At 46.1% G+C, this 18,224-nt stretch overlaps 1 protein-coding gene across 1 annotated transcript in view; it reads right to left on the reverse strand.

Moving 5' to 3' along the window:
* Positions 1-288: 288 nt before the first annotated feature.
* Positions 289-18,224, reverse strand: part of PTCD1 (pentatricopeptide repeat domain 1) — a 39,864-nt gene continuing 21,928 nt past the window's right edge. Inside the window, exons 4-9 of the mRNA XM_073647886.1 lie at positions 13,956-14,174; positions 13,327-13,428; positions 10,259-10,927; positions 8,463-8,579; positions 8,138-8,320; positions 289-534 (exon numbers count right to left, since the gene is read on the reverse strand). Coding sequence (XP_073503987.1) covers positions 394-534; positions 8,138-8,320; positions 8,463-8,579; positions 10,259-10,927; positions 13,327-13,428; positions 13,956-14,174 — 1,431 coding nt within the window. The 3' untranslated portion in view covers positions 289-393. The remainder of the gene's footprint in view (positions 535-8,137; positions 8,321-8,462; positions 8,580-10,258; positions 10,928-13,326; positions 13,429-13,955; positions 14,175-18,224) is intronic.

Below are 18,224 nucleotides of genomic sequence, written 5' to 3' on the forward strand. Positions count from 1 at the left end.
TTCGCAACTACAAGTAGGGAACAATTCTGCAACATTTCAAACAGTTTAATGCCAGAATCCTGGCAAAAAAATAGTTTGATAAATTGGGTCTATATGTGCAAAATAATATTGTTGGAGTGCTTTTTTAAGTTGATCATACACCTGCCATTCCTCCAGACCCCCCACACATGCATGCTTTGCTCAGATAAGTGTATATTGGTTTCCAGTGGGGAGAAGGGAGTAAGCCGCTGAAAGACAACTCGTAGGCGCCTTAACTCCTGTAAAAACAAAAGGGTGGGGCATAAAAAATATTTTTGTGAAAGCTTTTATTCATGAAAAATATACACGGTTGTTGACCTACATTACAGTATATACAGATTCACACATGTAAAAATTGTTTGAACACTTAAATCATTAACTGGAATCAATCTGTGGTTTAGTGCGGTATTTCTGCCACGGATGCTGGGTTTCTTCAGCATTCATCCATTCCAGCCAGCGGTTGTAGTAGCCACGGAAGCCGTCTATCTTCTCTAAGAACACATTCTTTTTAAGGTACTAGAATGGAAACAACCAAAGATAACCAACAATCATCAATGGATACTGGATTGGTTGCAAAGCAGCTATGACCTGTCAATCAGTGTATCAGTGGAGGAGGCACCATGGCTTTCATTATGGATCCTGGCAGTCTACATACAGCAAATCACACCAGATCAAGATGGAGCATAAAAGATGGAGACGCATTAACACGGGGGAAAAAGCTCCCCTGAGGGTTCTGCAATCTGCGATTAGACCTCACAATCATATTTAATAAGAACAGAGACCTTTTTAAGAACACACTGTAAAATAAGAACAAAAACTGTAGAGATGTGTAATAATATGCAATATAATAACTTGCTCAGAAAAAAACCACCTTTGTGCCATGGGCCTCTCTTTTCTCTGCACAATATGAAATTTAAAGGGGTTGTCCGCTGGATGAAAATTCTTTTCAAAGGGCTCACACTGGTATAAAAGAATGAAACATTCAATGCTTCCACCCATGTACCATCAATGCTCAGCTCCCATTTCAACACTTACCTAGTACCCCCTGGTATCCTGTTGTAACAAACTCACAATGGCAGAAAATGGCTGCAGCAGTAATCTGCCCCTGGCATTGATTTGGCATCTGTGCATTTCGTGCCATTTGAGTCGGGACCGGACCTGGGAGCAGAAACCAGAAGGAACTGGGTAGGAGTCAGAATGGGAGCTGCAGCGGATTGCTGAGTATCATTATCTTTTTAAGTCTTGTTTTTGCGGATGTCTTGTAGTTTTGAATTAATTCAATTTACTATACATTTTATTAAAAAGTGGGGAAATACAGAGCCTTGTATTCATACCATGTGCCCTTTTCCATATTTTTTTCATGTTACACCCACCGATTTAAACATATTTTATTGGAATTTTATGTGATATACCAACACAAAGTAGCAAATATTTGTCAAGGCTAAAGGAAATGATACACGGTTTTCTAATTATTTTAAAAATATACATCTGAAAATTGTGACATAAACTTGTATTCAGCCCCCTGTAGTCTGATGCCACTAAATAAAATATTCAGTGACCAATTTCCTCCAGAAGTCACATAATTAGTAAACTGAGTCCCTCTGTGTGTAATGTATTCTCAGAATAGCTACAACTGTTCTGTGAAGACCTCTGTGTGTTTGAGAAAATTAGGGATAAAACAGATTCATGAAAACCAAGGACACACCAGACAGGTCAGGGACAGAGTTGTGAAGAAGAATAAACCAGGGTTAGGTAATAAAAAATCATCTCATGGAGCCCTGTTCAATCCATCATTCAAAAATGGAAGGAGTTTGGCACAACTGCAAATGTACCAAGATATGGCCGTCCAGTGAAAGTGACAACCCAAGCAAGGAGAGCACTACTTAAGGAAGCAGTCAAGAGGTCCATGGTCACTCTGAAGGAGCTGCAGGGATCCACAGCTCAGGTGTGCGATTCTGTCAACAGGACAACTATTAGTCATACACTCCACAAATCTGGCCTTTATGGAAGACTGGCAAGAAGAAAGCCATTTCTGAAAGCATGGCATAAGAAGTCACGTCTGCAGTTTACAAAAAGCCATGTAGGAGACACAGCTAGCACGTGGAAAAAAGTGTTCTGTTCAGATGAGACCAAAGTAGAAGTTTTTGGGCTAAATAGAAAACGTTATGTGTGGTGGAAACCTAACACTACACATCATCCTGAAAAAAACATCCCCACCGTCAAATATGGTGGTGACAACATCAAACTGTGGGGATGCTTTTCTTCAGCAGAGACAAGGAAGCTGGTCAGAGTTGATGGGAAGATGGAGGGAAATCCTGGAGGAAAACCTGTTAGAGGCTGCAAAAGACTTGAGACTGGGGTGTAGGTTCACTTTCCAGCAGAACAACAACCCTAAACATACTGCCAGAGCTACAGTGGAATGGTCTAGATTAGAGGTCCCCAACCTTTCTGACCTTGAGAGCCATATTCAGCTATGAAAGAGGGTTGCGAGCCACATCCAGCTCCTGCCCCACTCACAGTAGTGACACCCAGAACCCCTATTACCAATATAATGACAACCAAAGCTTTTCCACTGAAATCACACCAGGGCAATATGCCAAGCTCCAGAGTTTCCTATCTTACCCACATTCAGATCTGCTCTTCTGCACAAGGGATACACACAGAAGTCACCATCTAGAGATCTACTCTCAATACCTGGTGCTAATGCACTAAGCTGGCAGACAGCCACGAGCCACACATCACGGGCCCGCGAGCTACATGTGGCTCTCAAGCTACAGGATGAGGACCCCTGGTCTAAATAAAAGCATATACATGTGTGTGAATGGCCCAGTCACAGACCAGACCTAAATCTCTTTGAGAATCTGTAGCAAGACTTGAAAATTGCTGCTCACAGACGCCTCCATCCAATCTCACTGAGCTAGAGCGAGTGTGCAAGAAAGAATGGGCAAAAATTTCAGCCACTATTATTATTATTTATTGATATAGTGCCATTGATCCCATGGTGCTGTACATTAGAAGGGGTTACATACAAAATACAGATAGCACTTACAGTAAACAAACTAACAATGATAGACTGGCACAGAGGGAAGAGGATGCTGCCCTTGCAGGCTTACATTCTACAGGAATGGGGAAAGACAGTAGGTTGGGGGGTTGCAGTAGCTCTGGCGTTGTTCAGGTGGCAGCAAGCAAGGTCATGGCAGGCTGTAAGCTTGTTTGAAGAGATGAGTTTTCAGGTTCCGTCTGAAGGATCCACATGTGGAGGCTAATCAGACATGTTGGGACACAGATTTCCCTAGGACGGGGGATATTCGGGATAAATCTTGGAGGCGATTGAGTGAGGAACGAATAAGTGTGGAGGAGAGAAGGAGGTCTTGGGAGGACCGGAGTTTAAGTAAGGGAATATATATCGGGAGATTAGTTCAGAGATGTATGGAAGAGAAAGGTTATGGATAGCTTTGAAGGTCAGTGTTAGTAGTTTGAACTGGATATGCTGGGCAATTGGGAGCCAGTGAAGGGGCTTGCAAAGGAGGGTAGCAGAGGAGTAGCGAGGCGAGAGATGAACGAGTTGCGCAGCAGAGTTGAGGATGGACTGGAGGGGTGCGAGAGTGTTAGCAGGTAGGTCACAGTGGAGGATGTTGCAGTAGTCGAAGCGGGAGATGATGAGGGCATGCACAAGCAGTTTAGTAGATTGAGGGTTGAGGAAAGAACAGATTCTGGAAATATTTTTGAGCTGGAGGTGATAGGAGGTTGCAAGAGCCTGGATTTGGGGTTTGAAGGACAAGGCAGAGTCAAGGTTTACTCCGAGGCAGCGGATTGCCGTTACAGGGGAAAGTGTGATGTCATTTATTGTGATAGAAAGATCAGGTGGGGAAGATATGCGAGATGGGAGAAAGATGATGAGTTCAGTTTTGTCCACAATGAGCTTGAGGAAGCGAGAGGAGAAGAAGGAAGATAAGGCTGATAGTTATGCTGGAATTCTGGACAGCAGATAGGTGACATCTGGGCCAGAGAGGTAGATCTGGGTGTCATCAGCGTACAGATGGTACTGGAAGCCATGGGATTTTATGAGCTGTCCCAGGCCAAGGGTATAGATTGAGAAGAGTAGGGGTCCTAGAACAGAACCTTGAGGGACTCCAACAGAGAGGTGGCGGGATGAAGAGGTAGTGTGGGAGTGGGAGACGCTAAATGTGCGGTTGGAAAGGTATGAGGAGATCCAGGATAGGGCAAGGTCTTTGACTCCAAAGGAAGAGAGGATCTGCAGTAGGAGCAGGGGTCAACTGTGTCGAAGGCAGAGGACAGGTCAAGAAGAAGGAGTACAGTGAATTGTCTGTTAGCTTTGTCTGAAAGTAAGTCATTAGTAACTTTGGTAAGGGCAGTTTTGGTTGAATGGTGGGGACGGAAACCAGATTGTTGGTTATCGAAGAGAGAGATAGATGAGAAGTGAGAGGAAAGTTCGGCGTGAACGTGTTGCTCAAGGAGTTTGGAGGCAAATGGGAGCAGCGATATGGGGCGGTAGCTGGACAAGGCGGTTGGGTTGAGGGATGGCTTTTTGAGGATGGGAGTGATTGTGGCATGTTTGAAGGCAGAGGGGAAGGTACCAGAAGTTAGTGATAGGTTGAAAAGATGGGTTAGGGATGGGATGAGTGTGGGGGTGAGGTTGGGGGGATGGGATGGGGTCGAGTGCACAAGTGGTGAGGTGTGATTTGGAAAGGAGATGAGTGAGGTCTCCTTCCGTGATGTTGGAAAGGGAGGTTATGGGGGAAGGGCAATGGTCTGGGAAACAAAGGGGTTGTGGTGGTCGGACAGTAAAGATTTGCCGTGTTTGGTCAATCTTGTTTTTGAAGTGTGTGGCAAACTCCTCAGCAGAGATGACGGAGGTCGGAGGGGGCAGTGATGGGCAGAGAGAGTTAAAAGTGTTGAATAACTGTTTGGGGTTGTAGGATAAGGAAGATATGAGGATTGTGAAGTAGGCCTGCTTAACAGAGGCGAGGGTTGATTTGAATGCGAGTGTTGTTGTTTGAATGCAGTGAAGTCATCTTGCGAATGTGTTTTCTTCCAACGCCGTTCCGCAACCATGGACGCTTGCCGAAGCGGTTTAGTGAAGGTGTTGTGCCAGGGTTGCCTATTGACTCGTCTCGCTCTGCCATGCACAAGAGGGGCGACCGAGTCAATAGCTGATGCGAGAGTGGCATTGTAGAAAGCAGTGGTGCTGTCAGTGTTGTGGAGTAAAGATATGGATGTCGGTGGTAGAACAGAGTCAGAGAGTGTGTGAGTGTCTAGATATGCAAGGTTTCTGAGGGGGTGTGCTAGTTGCTGGACATGTGTGACAGGTGAGGACATGGATGAGAAAGTGAGTAGACGGTGGTCAGATAGGGGTAGGGGGGAGGTTGTGAGGTTAGATAGGGAGCAGAGTTAGGTGAAGAAGATGAGGTCTAGTGTGTGTCCGTCTGTGTGGGTGGCTGAGGAGGACCACTGAGTAAGTCCAAAGGATGAAGTAAGCGACAGGAATTTGGATGCTGTTGACTGGCGAGTGTCAGTGGGGATGTTGAAATCGCCCATGATGATTGTGCAATGTCAGCAGAGAGAAAGTAAAGAAGCCAGGTGGAGAATTGGTCAATAAAGGCAGTGACCGGGCCTGGAGGTCGGTATATGACAGCTACTAGGAAGGAGAGTAGATGCGGACAGAGTGGACTTCAAAAGAAGGGAGAGGAAGGGAGGGTAGAGGTTGGATAGGGCTAAAGGTGCAGTTGGTAGAAAAGAGAAGACCCACTCCTCCACCATGTCTGTTACCAGGGCGAGGATGGTGGGTGAAGTGGAGGCCACCGTAACACAGCGCAGCAGGGGAGGCAGTGTCGGAGGGTGTCAACCATGTCTCTGTGATGCCCAGGAAAAAGAGATGACAAGAGGTACAGAGGTCGTGGACAAAATGGAGCTTGTTGCAGACATAGCGGGTGTTCCAGAGTGCTCCAGAGAGAGGGAGCAGGGTGGGTGGGCATCAGGGGCACGGGTTTTACGTAGGAGAGGTTGCGGTAGTTTGCAGTTGGTTGGAAGAGATAGGAGGGGGTATTGGTGGGAGGTGTGAGATGTTTGGGTCCAGGATTGGGAGATATGTCGCCAGCAGTGAGGAGAAGCAGAGAGATGGAGAGCAGGTGGGAGAAGGAGAGTGTTCGGCTTGTTTTATGTTTTGGTAGGATAGATCTGAGTTTGAGGAGCAGGTCTGCAGATGAGGTCAGGTGGGGAGGTAAGAGGGAAGGAGAGATGATTATTTGGTTAGAGGGTGCTGGGGTTTGAGGACAGCGAAGGAGAGTAAGGTTTAGTGGTGCCAAGACAGTAAAGGCGTATGTAAGCATAATGAAGGTTTAAGTGTGAATGAGAAAGAGAAACTAAGCACAATTAGTAGATGGTCACTCGTACCTTCTGGTCACTTCTGGCCCATTTCTGGCATATTTCTGATAAAAACCCTTAAGAGCTAGATGTGCAAAGCTGGTAGAGGCAGACCCCAATAGACTTGCAGCAGTAATTGCTGCAAAAGGTGGTCCTACAAAGTATTGACTCAGGGGGGCTGAATACAAATGCACATCACTATATTCAGATTTATATTTTTAAAAGTAATTCTAAAACCATGTATCAATTCCTTTACATTTCACAAATACTTCCTACTTAGTGTTGGTAAATCACATAAAATCCCAATAAAATACTTTAAGTTCATGGGTGTAACATGAAATAATGTAGGAAGGTTGACGGAAAGGTTCAGTGGAAAGGCGCTGTAAATGTTGTGGGGTGAAACAGATGAAAAAAAAGAACACACACAATTTGCCATTAATGCTTTGGTTTTGTTGTTACGGCATTCACAGTGCAGTAGCAATGATATGTTAACTCCTTTCATGTCAGTACTAGCAGGTTTCATTAACTCTTTCTGTGAGCATGCTCGTGTGCTCGCCGAGTATTTTGGTGTGCTTAGCATTTCTTTTAATGTCGCTGCGCCTGCAAGTGTCACGGCTGTTAGACAGCTGTGATACATGCAGAGATTGCCTGTTTGACAGGCAATCTCTGCATTTGTCACAGCTGTGGGATAAATAACGTGATATTTTAACATTATTTAGTCACTCTTGGGGCCTTGAACATGTAACTGATCCATTCAGTGTGTGCGCAGGTGTCGAAATAAAGTCATCAGTTTCGGACAGCCCCTTTATTCCTCCATCCTGTTATATATTTTTTGTTATATACAAATTGCTAGTCATTTTAAAGGGAATCATAAAATGAAGATAATCCAGCTCAACGAACCGTGAATAGGCTCTTTTTCACACAAAGTGCGTAACAGAGGACAAGGTCAGCATTACAGCTAGAAGGAAAGCGACGTCAGCATTACAGCTAGAAGGAATGTGACGTCAACGCGTTTCAGGTGACAGATCACCCTTAGTCATGACTTATCTGCAGACATCGGGCTAATCTCCAGGTTAATAGCGTTAGGAAGGTGACTGGCTGCCATCCCGAGAATGAGCACAAGGGAGAAAATTAACTTTATTCCTCCTGTGAGCCGCCAGCTTTCAGTCATGCAGGTGTGCCCTTTGTCACCAATCTGTACACAGTAAGCAATGGTTGTAACCACGCCCCAGCCCTTTGACTGACAGCTAGCTCTACAGTGCATCAGTGCAGAGCCACCTGTCAGCCGAAGTTCCAGGGCGTGCTTACTGCCACTGCTCACATTGTATGGAGTGGTGAATAAAGGCACGCCCTGCATGACTGAAAGCCGGCGGCTCACGGGAGGAATAAAGTTCATTTACTCCCATTTGCTGCACATTCAGTATAGTGGCCAGGCACTTTCTAATGGTATTACCCTGCAGATTAACCCTACATCAGCAGGTTAATAGCGTTATCCAATGTGACAGGTTCCCTTTAACTTAAAGGATCATGTTCACAACAGGAAAAGTCTTCAAACGCTTGTTTCTAATCTATTACTAGTTATTGGCCTTCTTAGTTGATGGCGTACGGTGTGGAGTATTTTTACCAAATACAAGCTTCCATTTTGATAAAAAACAACACATTTTTACCTACATGGAGGCGAATTCACTCCTCTTCACCAGCCTCCATTATTGGTTTTATCAGATCGTATACTCACTTTGTCAAAGTTTGGTGGGTACTGTGCGGCAAACTCCAGCTGACGGACCACCACTTCATTAGGAGCCACGTTTCTGTTCCTCATGTCCCGCAGAATATTGGTCAAGTAGACGTAATCTAACCTCTTTATGGCCGCATTAATCAATGTGCTGTATACATTGATATTTGGATGGAATCCACAAATCTGTAAAACAAGTTACCGATCAGATATGCAAAAAGATCCTTGTCACTTGTTTTCTATAAAAAGACATTATTTTCTAGACTTTATCAAGTAGGAGTAAAAAAAAAGACACTAAATAAACTATGTAAACTAGCAATGTCATTACCGCCATGTCTTCCAGGAGCTGTAAACCATCTTTTTCTTTAAGGCATGCCCTAGCGAGATTGCAAAAGGTATGGATGTTTGGTGCAATGCCTCTCTGTGCCATCATAGGCAACAGCTCCTGTAAAGAAACCATTCAGACTATCAGTTTTTACACTGTACGTGTGGCATGAAGTGTGGAAGAATCTGCATTAAGTTTCAGAATGTGTCAGCCAACCAGATGCCACGTTTCATTTTACCAGGGCAATAAAAGAAGAGCTCTGATTGGTTGTTATGGGTATCACTGTCCGTTTCGACAAAAAGTTTGTTTCTGCATGAGGCCCGAAGCATTTTCAGAAAAAGGGAAATGCTAAAATCTGTATTAAATAGTATTCACACATAAAATATTGCTGCGTCCAACTGAATGTTGCATTTTGGCGGCAGCGCACAAAATGCCTTCATATAGGCTCAGTGCACAATTCCCTGCCGAAGCGCAAATTCACACAAGCACAATGCTTTGTGTTCAGGGGAAAAAAAGGCCATTTTTGATCCAAACAGCGTCCATTTGTCATCCATAACTAAAAAAAAAACTAATAGAAGGCCAGACACACTTTCCTATGTAATCTATGCAGTGCATCCGTTAAAACATACCTGCCACACGGATTGTGTCTGATTTTTGTGCAGCCTTTGAAATCTATGGTTATATCTCATTTAAAAAACGGATGGATGAGATAAGCGCCTGTAGCCATTATTTCCCCACAGTCTGGTGGTCAATCCATTCATGTGGAATATTACACTGGTGACATGGACATCACACAGACCAAAAACACTAATGGAGGAAATCTTTCTTGATGGTGCGGCCAGAAAAAAGCAAAAGGCCTCATTCACACATCATGTTGCACGTGGAGGTTTATCCCTTTTTTTCATGGATACAACACATACCCAATATAATCTATGGTGCTATTCACATGTCCGTCTGTCTGTCTTTTTCCGATATCACAGATGAAAAGAGCCAATACAAGTCTATGGGTCTGTGCAAAAACATTCAGCACACGGATGGCAAAGAATAGGAGAAGCTCTGTAATTCAAGGATTTATTTATCCATCCGTCAAAGATTGATGGGAAAAACGGACACACAGACCGAACACTGATGACACACGGAACAAACACTGGTGACACCAGTGCCATTCTTTCCATGTACGTGGTTAAATATGGACATGTAAATGAGAAAATTTGTCATACTTTAGACTCTTTTGCTGGCTTGCCTTGCATCACTTTTTTGCCCCCCCAATTTTCAAGCAACTTAGTGCATGCTGTTGTATTTAAAGCCATGCCCCTTCTGTCAAAGCCATGCCCCTTCTGTCAAAGCAATGCCCCTTCTGTCAAAGCAATGCCCCTTCTTCAAAGCCATGTCCCTTCTTTCAAAGTCATGCCCCTTCTTTCAAAGCAATGCCCCTTCTTTCAAAGCCATACCCCTTCTTTCAAAGCCATGCCCATTCTTTCAAAGCAATGCCCCTTCTTTCAAAGCCATGCCCCTTCTTTCAAAGCCATGCCCCTTCTTTCAAAGCCATGCCCCTTCCTCAAAGCAATGCCCCTTCTTTCAAAGCCATGCTTAGAAACAATTAGGCAGATATCTAAAAGTGTAGTTTCTATATGAATCGGTTGGAACCATTTGTTTTGGATCGTTATTAAGCATCATTCACCTACTGTACCTCAGCCTCTCTTTACTGTCAGATATCGTGGATCTTCTCACAAGCCGTGTTAATTATTTTATGATGGCTTTTTAACATTTAAATGATAAAATAAAAAACATTCCCTTACCAAAGCCGACTGCAGGTTCAGAGTTTTACTCCTCTTCAACACCAAAGTGTTAAAAAAGGTGAGATCTGGCTGTACTCCGTAGGCGTCCATAGTGGCCAGGACGGCAGATTCTGACCCCACTTCTGCTCTCATGACTTCCGCTAGGAGGGTGAAGGTCTTTATTGTAGGACAGACGTGGTCTTCTTTCATCTTCTGAAGAACGCCCCCTAAGTCGCCAATCAGTGCCAATCGGTCAGATGGGGTATTGACATTTTCAAGTGACACAATTTTTCCCGTATTTACAGACAGGTCCAGGAGGTTTGGCACATTACTGGCATCAAAAGAGGGCACGCTGGGAAAATGGTCAGCCGTACTCACCACGGCCAGTGCCTGTGAGCCTGCCGTGTCCCCAGCTGTGCCATAGTTGCCACTTGGAATTGAGGAATCCCCCAGGAGCACGGGCTGCCCCACCTCTTCAGGACTATCCTTTCTTTTCTTCACTTGCTGGCTTTTCCTGTCTTGCTTCTCTTTGCCTGCACTTAAAGTCAGGGCTGCCAGTTCCTTAGAGTGCGTGAGTAAATGTAGAGCGTCAGCTGTGTCTCCAATCCCACAGTCTCGGGTGGCACGAAGAAGCAGGTTATAGGTGATTACATCCGGCTTCACCCCCATGTGCCGCATCTGCCTCCAGACCTGAAGCACAAGATGGCGTACACAGTCATTATCCACATTAGATTCACGCAAATATGTACACCCCATCACAGAGAAAGCAGTAACTGGACACGGACTAGCTGGCATGTAATGGCAGTACCCTATTATAATGATGCTCCCATATGTCAGAGGGTCACATTGGTAAAGCCGGTGCCCTCCAGGATGAAAAGCTTTGTGGAGGGCTTGGGCCATCTACTTATATCATTTCCAAATGTGTGTTCACATAATAAATAGGCAACTTCTACTAGTAAATTCTGTGCTATTTTCTGTATCTGTGAAGCCTTGCCCACTGGTTTTACCATTGTCTCCGAACAGATCGCCTACCCGTGTAATAAGACCCTGATGCCAGCGCGCCTGCCCGTGTAATAAGACCCTGATGCCAGCGCGCCTGCCCGTGTAATAAGACCCCGATGCCAGTGCGCCTACCCATGTAATAAGACCCCGATGCCAGCGCACCTACCCATGTAATAAGACCCCGATGCAAGCGCGCCTACCCGTGTAATAAGACCCCGATGCAAGCGCGCCTACCCGTGTAATAAGACCCCGATGCCAGTGCGCCTACCAATGCAATAAGACCCCGATGCCAGCGCGGGTATCCCGACTGGCCATTACAGGTTGCAGATGGAAGTGCCTTTGGGGGGGGGGGGATATGCCAACCAAAGACAGCGAAAATCATGCAAAACGTCAAAAAATAACTTATCAGCATGCTGCCTACTGTAACAGTCCACCTAAAGTGGCCGACCGCTGTATTCCCTTTGTTACTAAAAATCTGGCACAAAATCCTTATCTACTAGCCAGTTTAATCACTAGCCAGTCTAATCACTAGCCTTGCGCCAAATTTCTAACAGAAATCTCCTATCAGCATCGCAAGAAAGGAATCAGCAGGCGATCTCTTAGACCAGTCTGAACTAGGACTAAGTAAAGGAGCTAATACAATATAAAGAGGGGAAACTGTTACCAAAGCCTTGTTATTCCGCTCACAGTAACGTCTGAGCCAGCGTCGCTGACACCTCTGCAGGCTGATTTATGCTTTTAGAAAAGTCACATGAGTATCACTACACATGAGACTTCTGCAGCCGGACACGAGTCCTGCCCCGGCTTCTGCCCTCCGCCACGCGTCATCTACAAATATGACAGGCGGGTGGGAGACGCCACATCTCTACTTAGATAAATGTCCGCTTTATCTCCTGTGCATTGGCACAAGGACGGGTATGTGCCTGCGGGCCGTCAGCATCTTCCCTGAGGAGAGCGGCTATATCAAATATGTGTATTTTTTTTGTTTTATTTTTAAAATTGTAAAATGCTGCAGAATATGTTGGCGCTATAAAAATAAAAATTATTATTATAATGGGGCAAAAGAGGGGTGATTTGAACTTTTAAGGACCTTTTTTTTTTTCTTCCATATTTTTAAAAACTTTTTATCTCACTTTTTACTGACTTCAATAGTCTTATTAGGAGACTTGAAGCGGCGATCGTCTGATCACTTGTGCTGTATATACACTGCTATCTATAGCAGAAATCCCGATCTTCTATGAACACTGGCCCATAGGAGGGTCATAATGACATGTATGGGAGGTCATCAGCAGACCCCCAGCTGTCATAAAAAACCCATCGGCGCCCCACAATCATGTGACAGAGGCGTTGATGGACAGGATGTATGACGCGCTTCCAGCCGACGTGCGTTAAATCCGGCTGTCAGTGATTGACAGCTGGATTTAACGGGTTAATAGCAGCAGGCGGTGCAACAATACATCAGCAGCTATTAAAGGCACATGATGGTTGATTAAATCAGTCATCATGTGCAGGGAATTATGTGGGCTCAGTGTGCGAGTCCACATCAAAGGCAGGGACACGACCTTTGACGTAAATATACGTCAAAGATCGTGAAGCGGTAAAGCAAAGCACAGGTTGCTGCCTCTTCTCTAATATTCAAAGACTGGCTAAAAATACTCCTGAAAAATACTATGAGGAGGATTATTACTCTTCTGTAAAAAATGTAGAGCGACCTCTGCAATGCGGTATACATTTCTTTACAATGGGTCCCAATAGTGGATGGATGCCTCATCATCCATCCTGACAGTGGCCACAAGAACCACACACCTTCTATGTGTATGCGCCCAACAAAGGCCACAAACGTAATGTGCACCTAGCCCAACAGAGTCATCAGAGTATCCAAGAGTCCCACCCTCAGCGAGCATGCCCCATCGTCACTTCAGCAGAAATACTGCAGCAAGAAATATGTGTATTAGTAAAATGAACAGTTGCTCCATGATTCCTCAATGTTTTTGCGTATCTCATCATGTCCGAAGTGTGAGACATAATTCACAGGTAAGTGTGCACTGTTCGGATATACGATGTAGGATGTGTGCAGCAAGCCATACCTGCAGAGCTTGTAGGAAGCCCAGCTCTTCATCCTTTATGCATCCCATAAACAGGACGTTGAATGTTTCAGGGCCAACGACACGGAATTTTTGTGCAATTTCCTATAAACCCAAGAAGACCATATTAGCTTGTTATTATCCAGCTCGCGACATCACTGCTTGAGTATTGCAAGAGAAATCTAACCAAAATCTTAGGAACAGCGTCACTTTGCCGTTCCCAGAACAGCTGGGTGGCCAGTGAAAAAAACAGTGAAGGGGGCGCAGTGCTACACCAGTGCCCAGGATCAGTGGGGTCCCTGTGCCCCCCTAACAGGTGACATACTAACTAGCTGAAAATTTACACCCCAGCACCATCTTCCTATCTCTTAAACTGACAGTGGATGTGTTGGTAGCAGATAGTACAAAGCTGTCCACCTTTCTCAGATTTAGTAAGTGACCCCCTGGTCCCCACAGAAGAACTGAACTCTGGTGGTGCCTCCTGATGGCTGCTAAGTCCCTGGCCAGACATGGCGCACTGGTGATTCCCCGTGGAATGATTACAATGATGCTGTTCCCTCCCGGTTAATATAAGATGCCCCTATCGTAGAAGGACTCCATTGTGGGTGACCAGGACTGTGAACTTGACTTACCTTAAACAGCTCACAGCTCCCCTGCAGTCCTGAGTTCAGCGTGCAGACCTTCAGCAAGCTCCGGTAAGTGATGGGATTAAGCGCAATGTTCTTGTCCATCAATTCTTTCCGCAGCTTCAGTGCGTGCTGCAGACCCGAGTCTTTCCATGGCGACTCCGCGCAGGCGTTGAACAGGGCAGTATATGTGGCATCTGTGGGAACCAGACCTCGCTTTTTCATCTAAATGACGTAACAAGAAATGAGTCTGTACTGTAAAAACTGTATATAATAATAGCAATAATAATGTAAGTACATAATATACAGGGCATTATCAGATAATGTACAGGTACTTTACTGCATTACGTACACTGATGGACAGCGTACACAATGAATGTTATATTGAGGGCATAACAGTCATGTCAGATGGCTACTGCTATGTGTATATTCTATTCTGGCCCCTGTGTGTCCTGCAATTGTCACCAGTTCTCCCCTCTGCAGGCTCTAGCGCTAAGCTTCAGTTATCTCTCAGCTAGTGGGTAGAGAATGCTGCACTGACTGCTCACGTACACATCGCACACAGGCGGGAGGGATTCCCGCTTTCCATTTAGCACATGTTCAGAAGCAGTGGCAGTGATATGGTTGTGTAGAAGTGCTCAGCACTGAAGTGAGATAAACTCCTTACTAGAATAAGCTGCAGCACGATCTGCCCGTGTCTCCCTCTGATTGTCCTATCACTGTGTTCCTGCTCCAGCCTAACCTGATTTCATTAATCAATAGTGCAAGTAAAGATAAGACACTTTGTAATATACATTATCAGATAAACCTGCTTCTTTTGTCACTTAAAAGACATTTTTTGCTCTCCTGCACTAATCATTCACTCTCAATATCTGCTAAATCTGTGGGAGAAGGGAAGGGAACCTGTCACGTGATCAACCTGTAGATATGGGGTTACTCTGCAGGTTAATAGCATTCTGAACCTGCCCGGTGCCGGCATTTAGACTCCCTCTGCCAGGAGGAAATGAACTTTATTGCACCTGGTAGCGTTTGGGTATCAGTCATGGGGGCGGCACTGGTTCAGTCACCGCTCTGTGTATAGAGAGTGACGGCTGTAACCGTGCCCCCAGCCCTGATTGACAGCCGGCCCTAATGCTGAGCTGCCGTCAGTCACTACAGGGGTCGCAGTTACAGGCGCCACTTTCTATACACAGAGTGTAACGGGTCTGGGAGGCGGAACCTCTGAGCTACTATACAAGGGGGCGGTCCTTGTAAGGGAGCGGGTGGCGACCAGGCAGGCAGTCACAGCAGGTGACCGGGACAGTCTCTGGAAGAACGGGCAGGAGATCACGACAAGTGACTGGGGCAGTCTCTGGGTGAACGGGCAGATGGTCACGGCAAGTGACCGGGACAGTCTCTGGAAGAACGGGCAGGAGATCACGGCAAGTGACTGGGGCAGTCTCTGGGTGAACGGGCAGATGGTCACGGCAAGTGACCGGGACAGTCTCTGGAAGAACGGGCAGATGGTCACGGCAAGTGACCGGGGCAGTCTCTGGGTAAAGGGTTGGTACGACCTGTGGCGGCTGATGGTAGACTTGAGCTCCCAGGTGAGCAGGCGAGAGTCTCTGGATAAACGGGTGGTCACAGCATGTGACGGCGGAGCCTCCAGGAAGACCAACAGACAGGCGGCAGATGAGCGCTCCCAGATGAGCAGGCGAGAGTCTCTGGATAAGCGGGTGGTCACAGCACGTGACGGCAGAGCCTCCAGGTAGGCTAACGGACAGGCAGCAGATGAGCGCTCCCAGGTGAGCGGACAGGAGTCACTGGACAGGCAGGTGGTCACAGCACGTGACGGCGTAGCCTCCAGGTAGGCTAGCAGACAGGTAGCAGATGTGCGCTCCCAGGTGAGCGGGCAAGCTGGTCCATAGACAGACTGACAGGAGTTGGAAGGCAGACCGTCGGACCTCAGGCAAGCAGGCAGGTAGCTGAAGTGCGCTCCCAGGTGAGCGGGCAAGCTGGTCCTTAGACAGACTGACAGGAGTTGTAAGGCAGACCGTCGGACCTCAGGCTAGCAGGCAGGTAGCGGAATATCAGGCAGGAATAAGACAGCAAGCTGGCAGGTAACTGGCAACGGGACCTGAGGGCTGAAGCAGAGTAGTGAACAGTGCAACAACATTGCTCGGGCACCTCCATTTTGGAGGAGGTGCCTTATATATGGTGAAGTCCTCCGGCCATTGGCCGGGGACTCCTTAGGACGCTGCGCGCAGCCCCTTTAAGAGGGAGGGAGAGCGCGTGCGCGCGCCCTAAGCACGGTAGCCGGGAAGGAGCGCGCGCTGCCAGCAGAGCGGGAGGAGGACGCCGGGCACGGAGCAGGGAGGTGAGAGGAACAGCGTCCCTGCCTACCAGAGGGCAGGGACGCCGACGCTACACAGAGCAGTGCCACCCCGGTGACTGGAAGTCGAACGCTACCGGGAGGAACGCGACAGGTTCATTTCAACAAAAATGTCTGCGATGCTCCTACAGTGGTGGCCAAAAGTATTGGCACCACTTAAATTCTGTCAGATAATACTCAGTTTCTTCCTGAAAATGATTGCAATCACAAATTCTTTGGTATTATTATCTTCATTTAATTTGCTTGCAAGGAAAAAACACAAAAGAGAATGAAGCAAAAATCAAATCATTGATCATTTCACACAAAACTCCAAAAAAGGGCCGGACAAAAGTATTGGCACCCTCAGGCTAATACTTGGTTGCACAACTTTTAGCCAAAATAACTGCGAACAACCGCTTCCGGTAACCATCAATGAGTTTCTTACAATGCTCTGCTGGAATTGTAGACCATTCTTCTTTGGCAAACTGCTCCAGGTCCCTGATATTTGAAGGGTGCCTTCTCCAAACTGCCATTTTGAGATCTCTCCACAGGTGTTCTATGGGATTCAGGTCTGGACTCATTGCTGGCCACCTTAGAAGTCTCCAGTGCTTTCTCTCAAACCATTTTATAGTGCTTTTGGAAGTGTGTTTTGGGTCATTGTCCTGCTGGAAGACCCATGACCTCTGAGGGAGACCCAGCTTTTTCACACTGGGCCCTACATTATGCTGCAAAATTTGTTGGTAGTCTTCAGACTTCATAATGCCATGCACACGGTCAAGCAGTCCAGTGCCAGAGGCAGCAAAGCAACCCTAAAACATCAGGGAACCTCCGCCATGTTTGACTGTAGGGACAGTGTTCTTTTCTTTGAATGCCTCTTTTTTTTTCCTGTACACTCTATGTTGATGCTTTTTCCCAAAAAGCTCTACTTTTGTCTCATCTGACCAGAGAACATTCTTCCAAAACGTTTTAGGCTTTCTCAGGTAAGTTTTGGCAAACTCCAGCCTGGCTTTTTTATGTCTCGGAGTAAGAAGTGGGGTCTTCCTGGGTATCCTACCATACAGTCCCTTTTCATTCAGACGCCGATGGATAGTACGGGTTGACACTGTTGTACCCTCGGACTGCAGGGCAGCTTGAACTTGTTTGGATGTTAGTCGAGGATCTTTATCCACCATCCGCACAATCTTGCGTTGAAATCTCTCGTCAATTTTTCAGTTCCGTCCACATCTAGGGAGGTTAGCCACAGTGCCATGGGCTTTAAACTTCTTGATGACACTGCGCACGGAAGACACAGGAACATTCAGGTCTTTGGAGATGGACTTGTAGCCTTGAGATTGCTCATGCTTCCTCACAATTTGGTCTCTCAAGTCCTCAGACAGTTCTTTGGTCTTCTTTCTTTTCTCCATGCTCAATGTGGTACACACAAGGACACAGGACAGAGGTTGAGTCAACTTTAATCCATGTTAACTGGCTGCAAGTGTGATTTAGTTATTGCCAACACCAGTTAGGTGCCACAGGTAAGTTACAGGTGCTCTTAATTACACGAATTAGAGAAGCATCACATGATTTTTCAAACAGTGCCAATACTTTTGTCCATCCCCTTTTTTAGGTTTGGTGTGGAATTATATCCAATTTGGCTTTAGGACAATTATTTTTGTGTTTTTTCATTGAAGACAAATTAAATGAAGATAATAATGCCAAAGAATTTGTGATTGCAATCATTTTCAGGAAGAAACTGAGTATTATCTGACAGAATTGCAGGGGTGCCAATACTTTTGGCCACCACTGTATAAACCTATGGAAGGGGGAGCTGGAGGGAGAAAAAGCAGAGCACAGAAAAGGTAAATGCTGAGGCTTATAATGCAGAGAAAAAAAGCAGGATACCCATCATATAATGTACACTCCCCATACATTCATGTACACTCAGG

The sequence above is a fragment of the Phyllobates terribilis genome, unplaced genomic scaffold, assembly GCF_046119375.1.
Source record: "Phyllobates terribilis strain yellow unplaced genomic scaffold, ASM4611937v1 Scaffold_9__5_contigs__length_417890890, whole genome shotgun sequence".
NCBI classification, from domain to species: Eukaryota; Metazoa; Chordata; class Amphibia; order Anura; family Dendrobatidae; genus Phyllobates; species Phyllobates terribilis.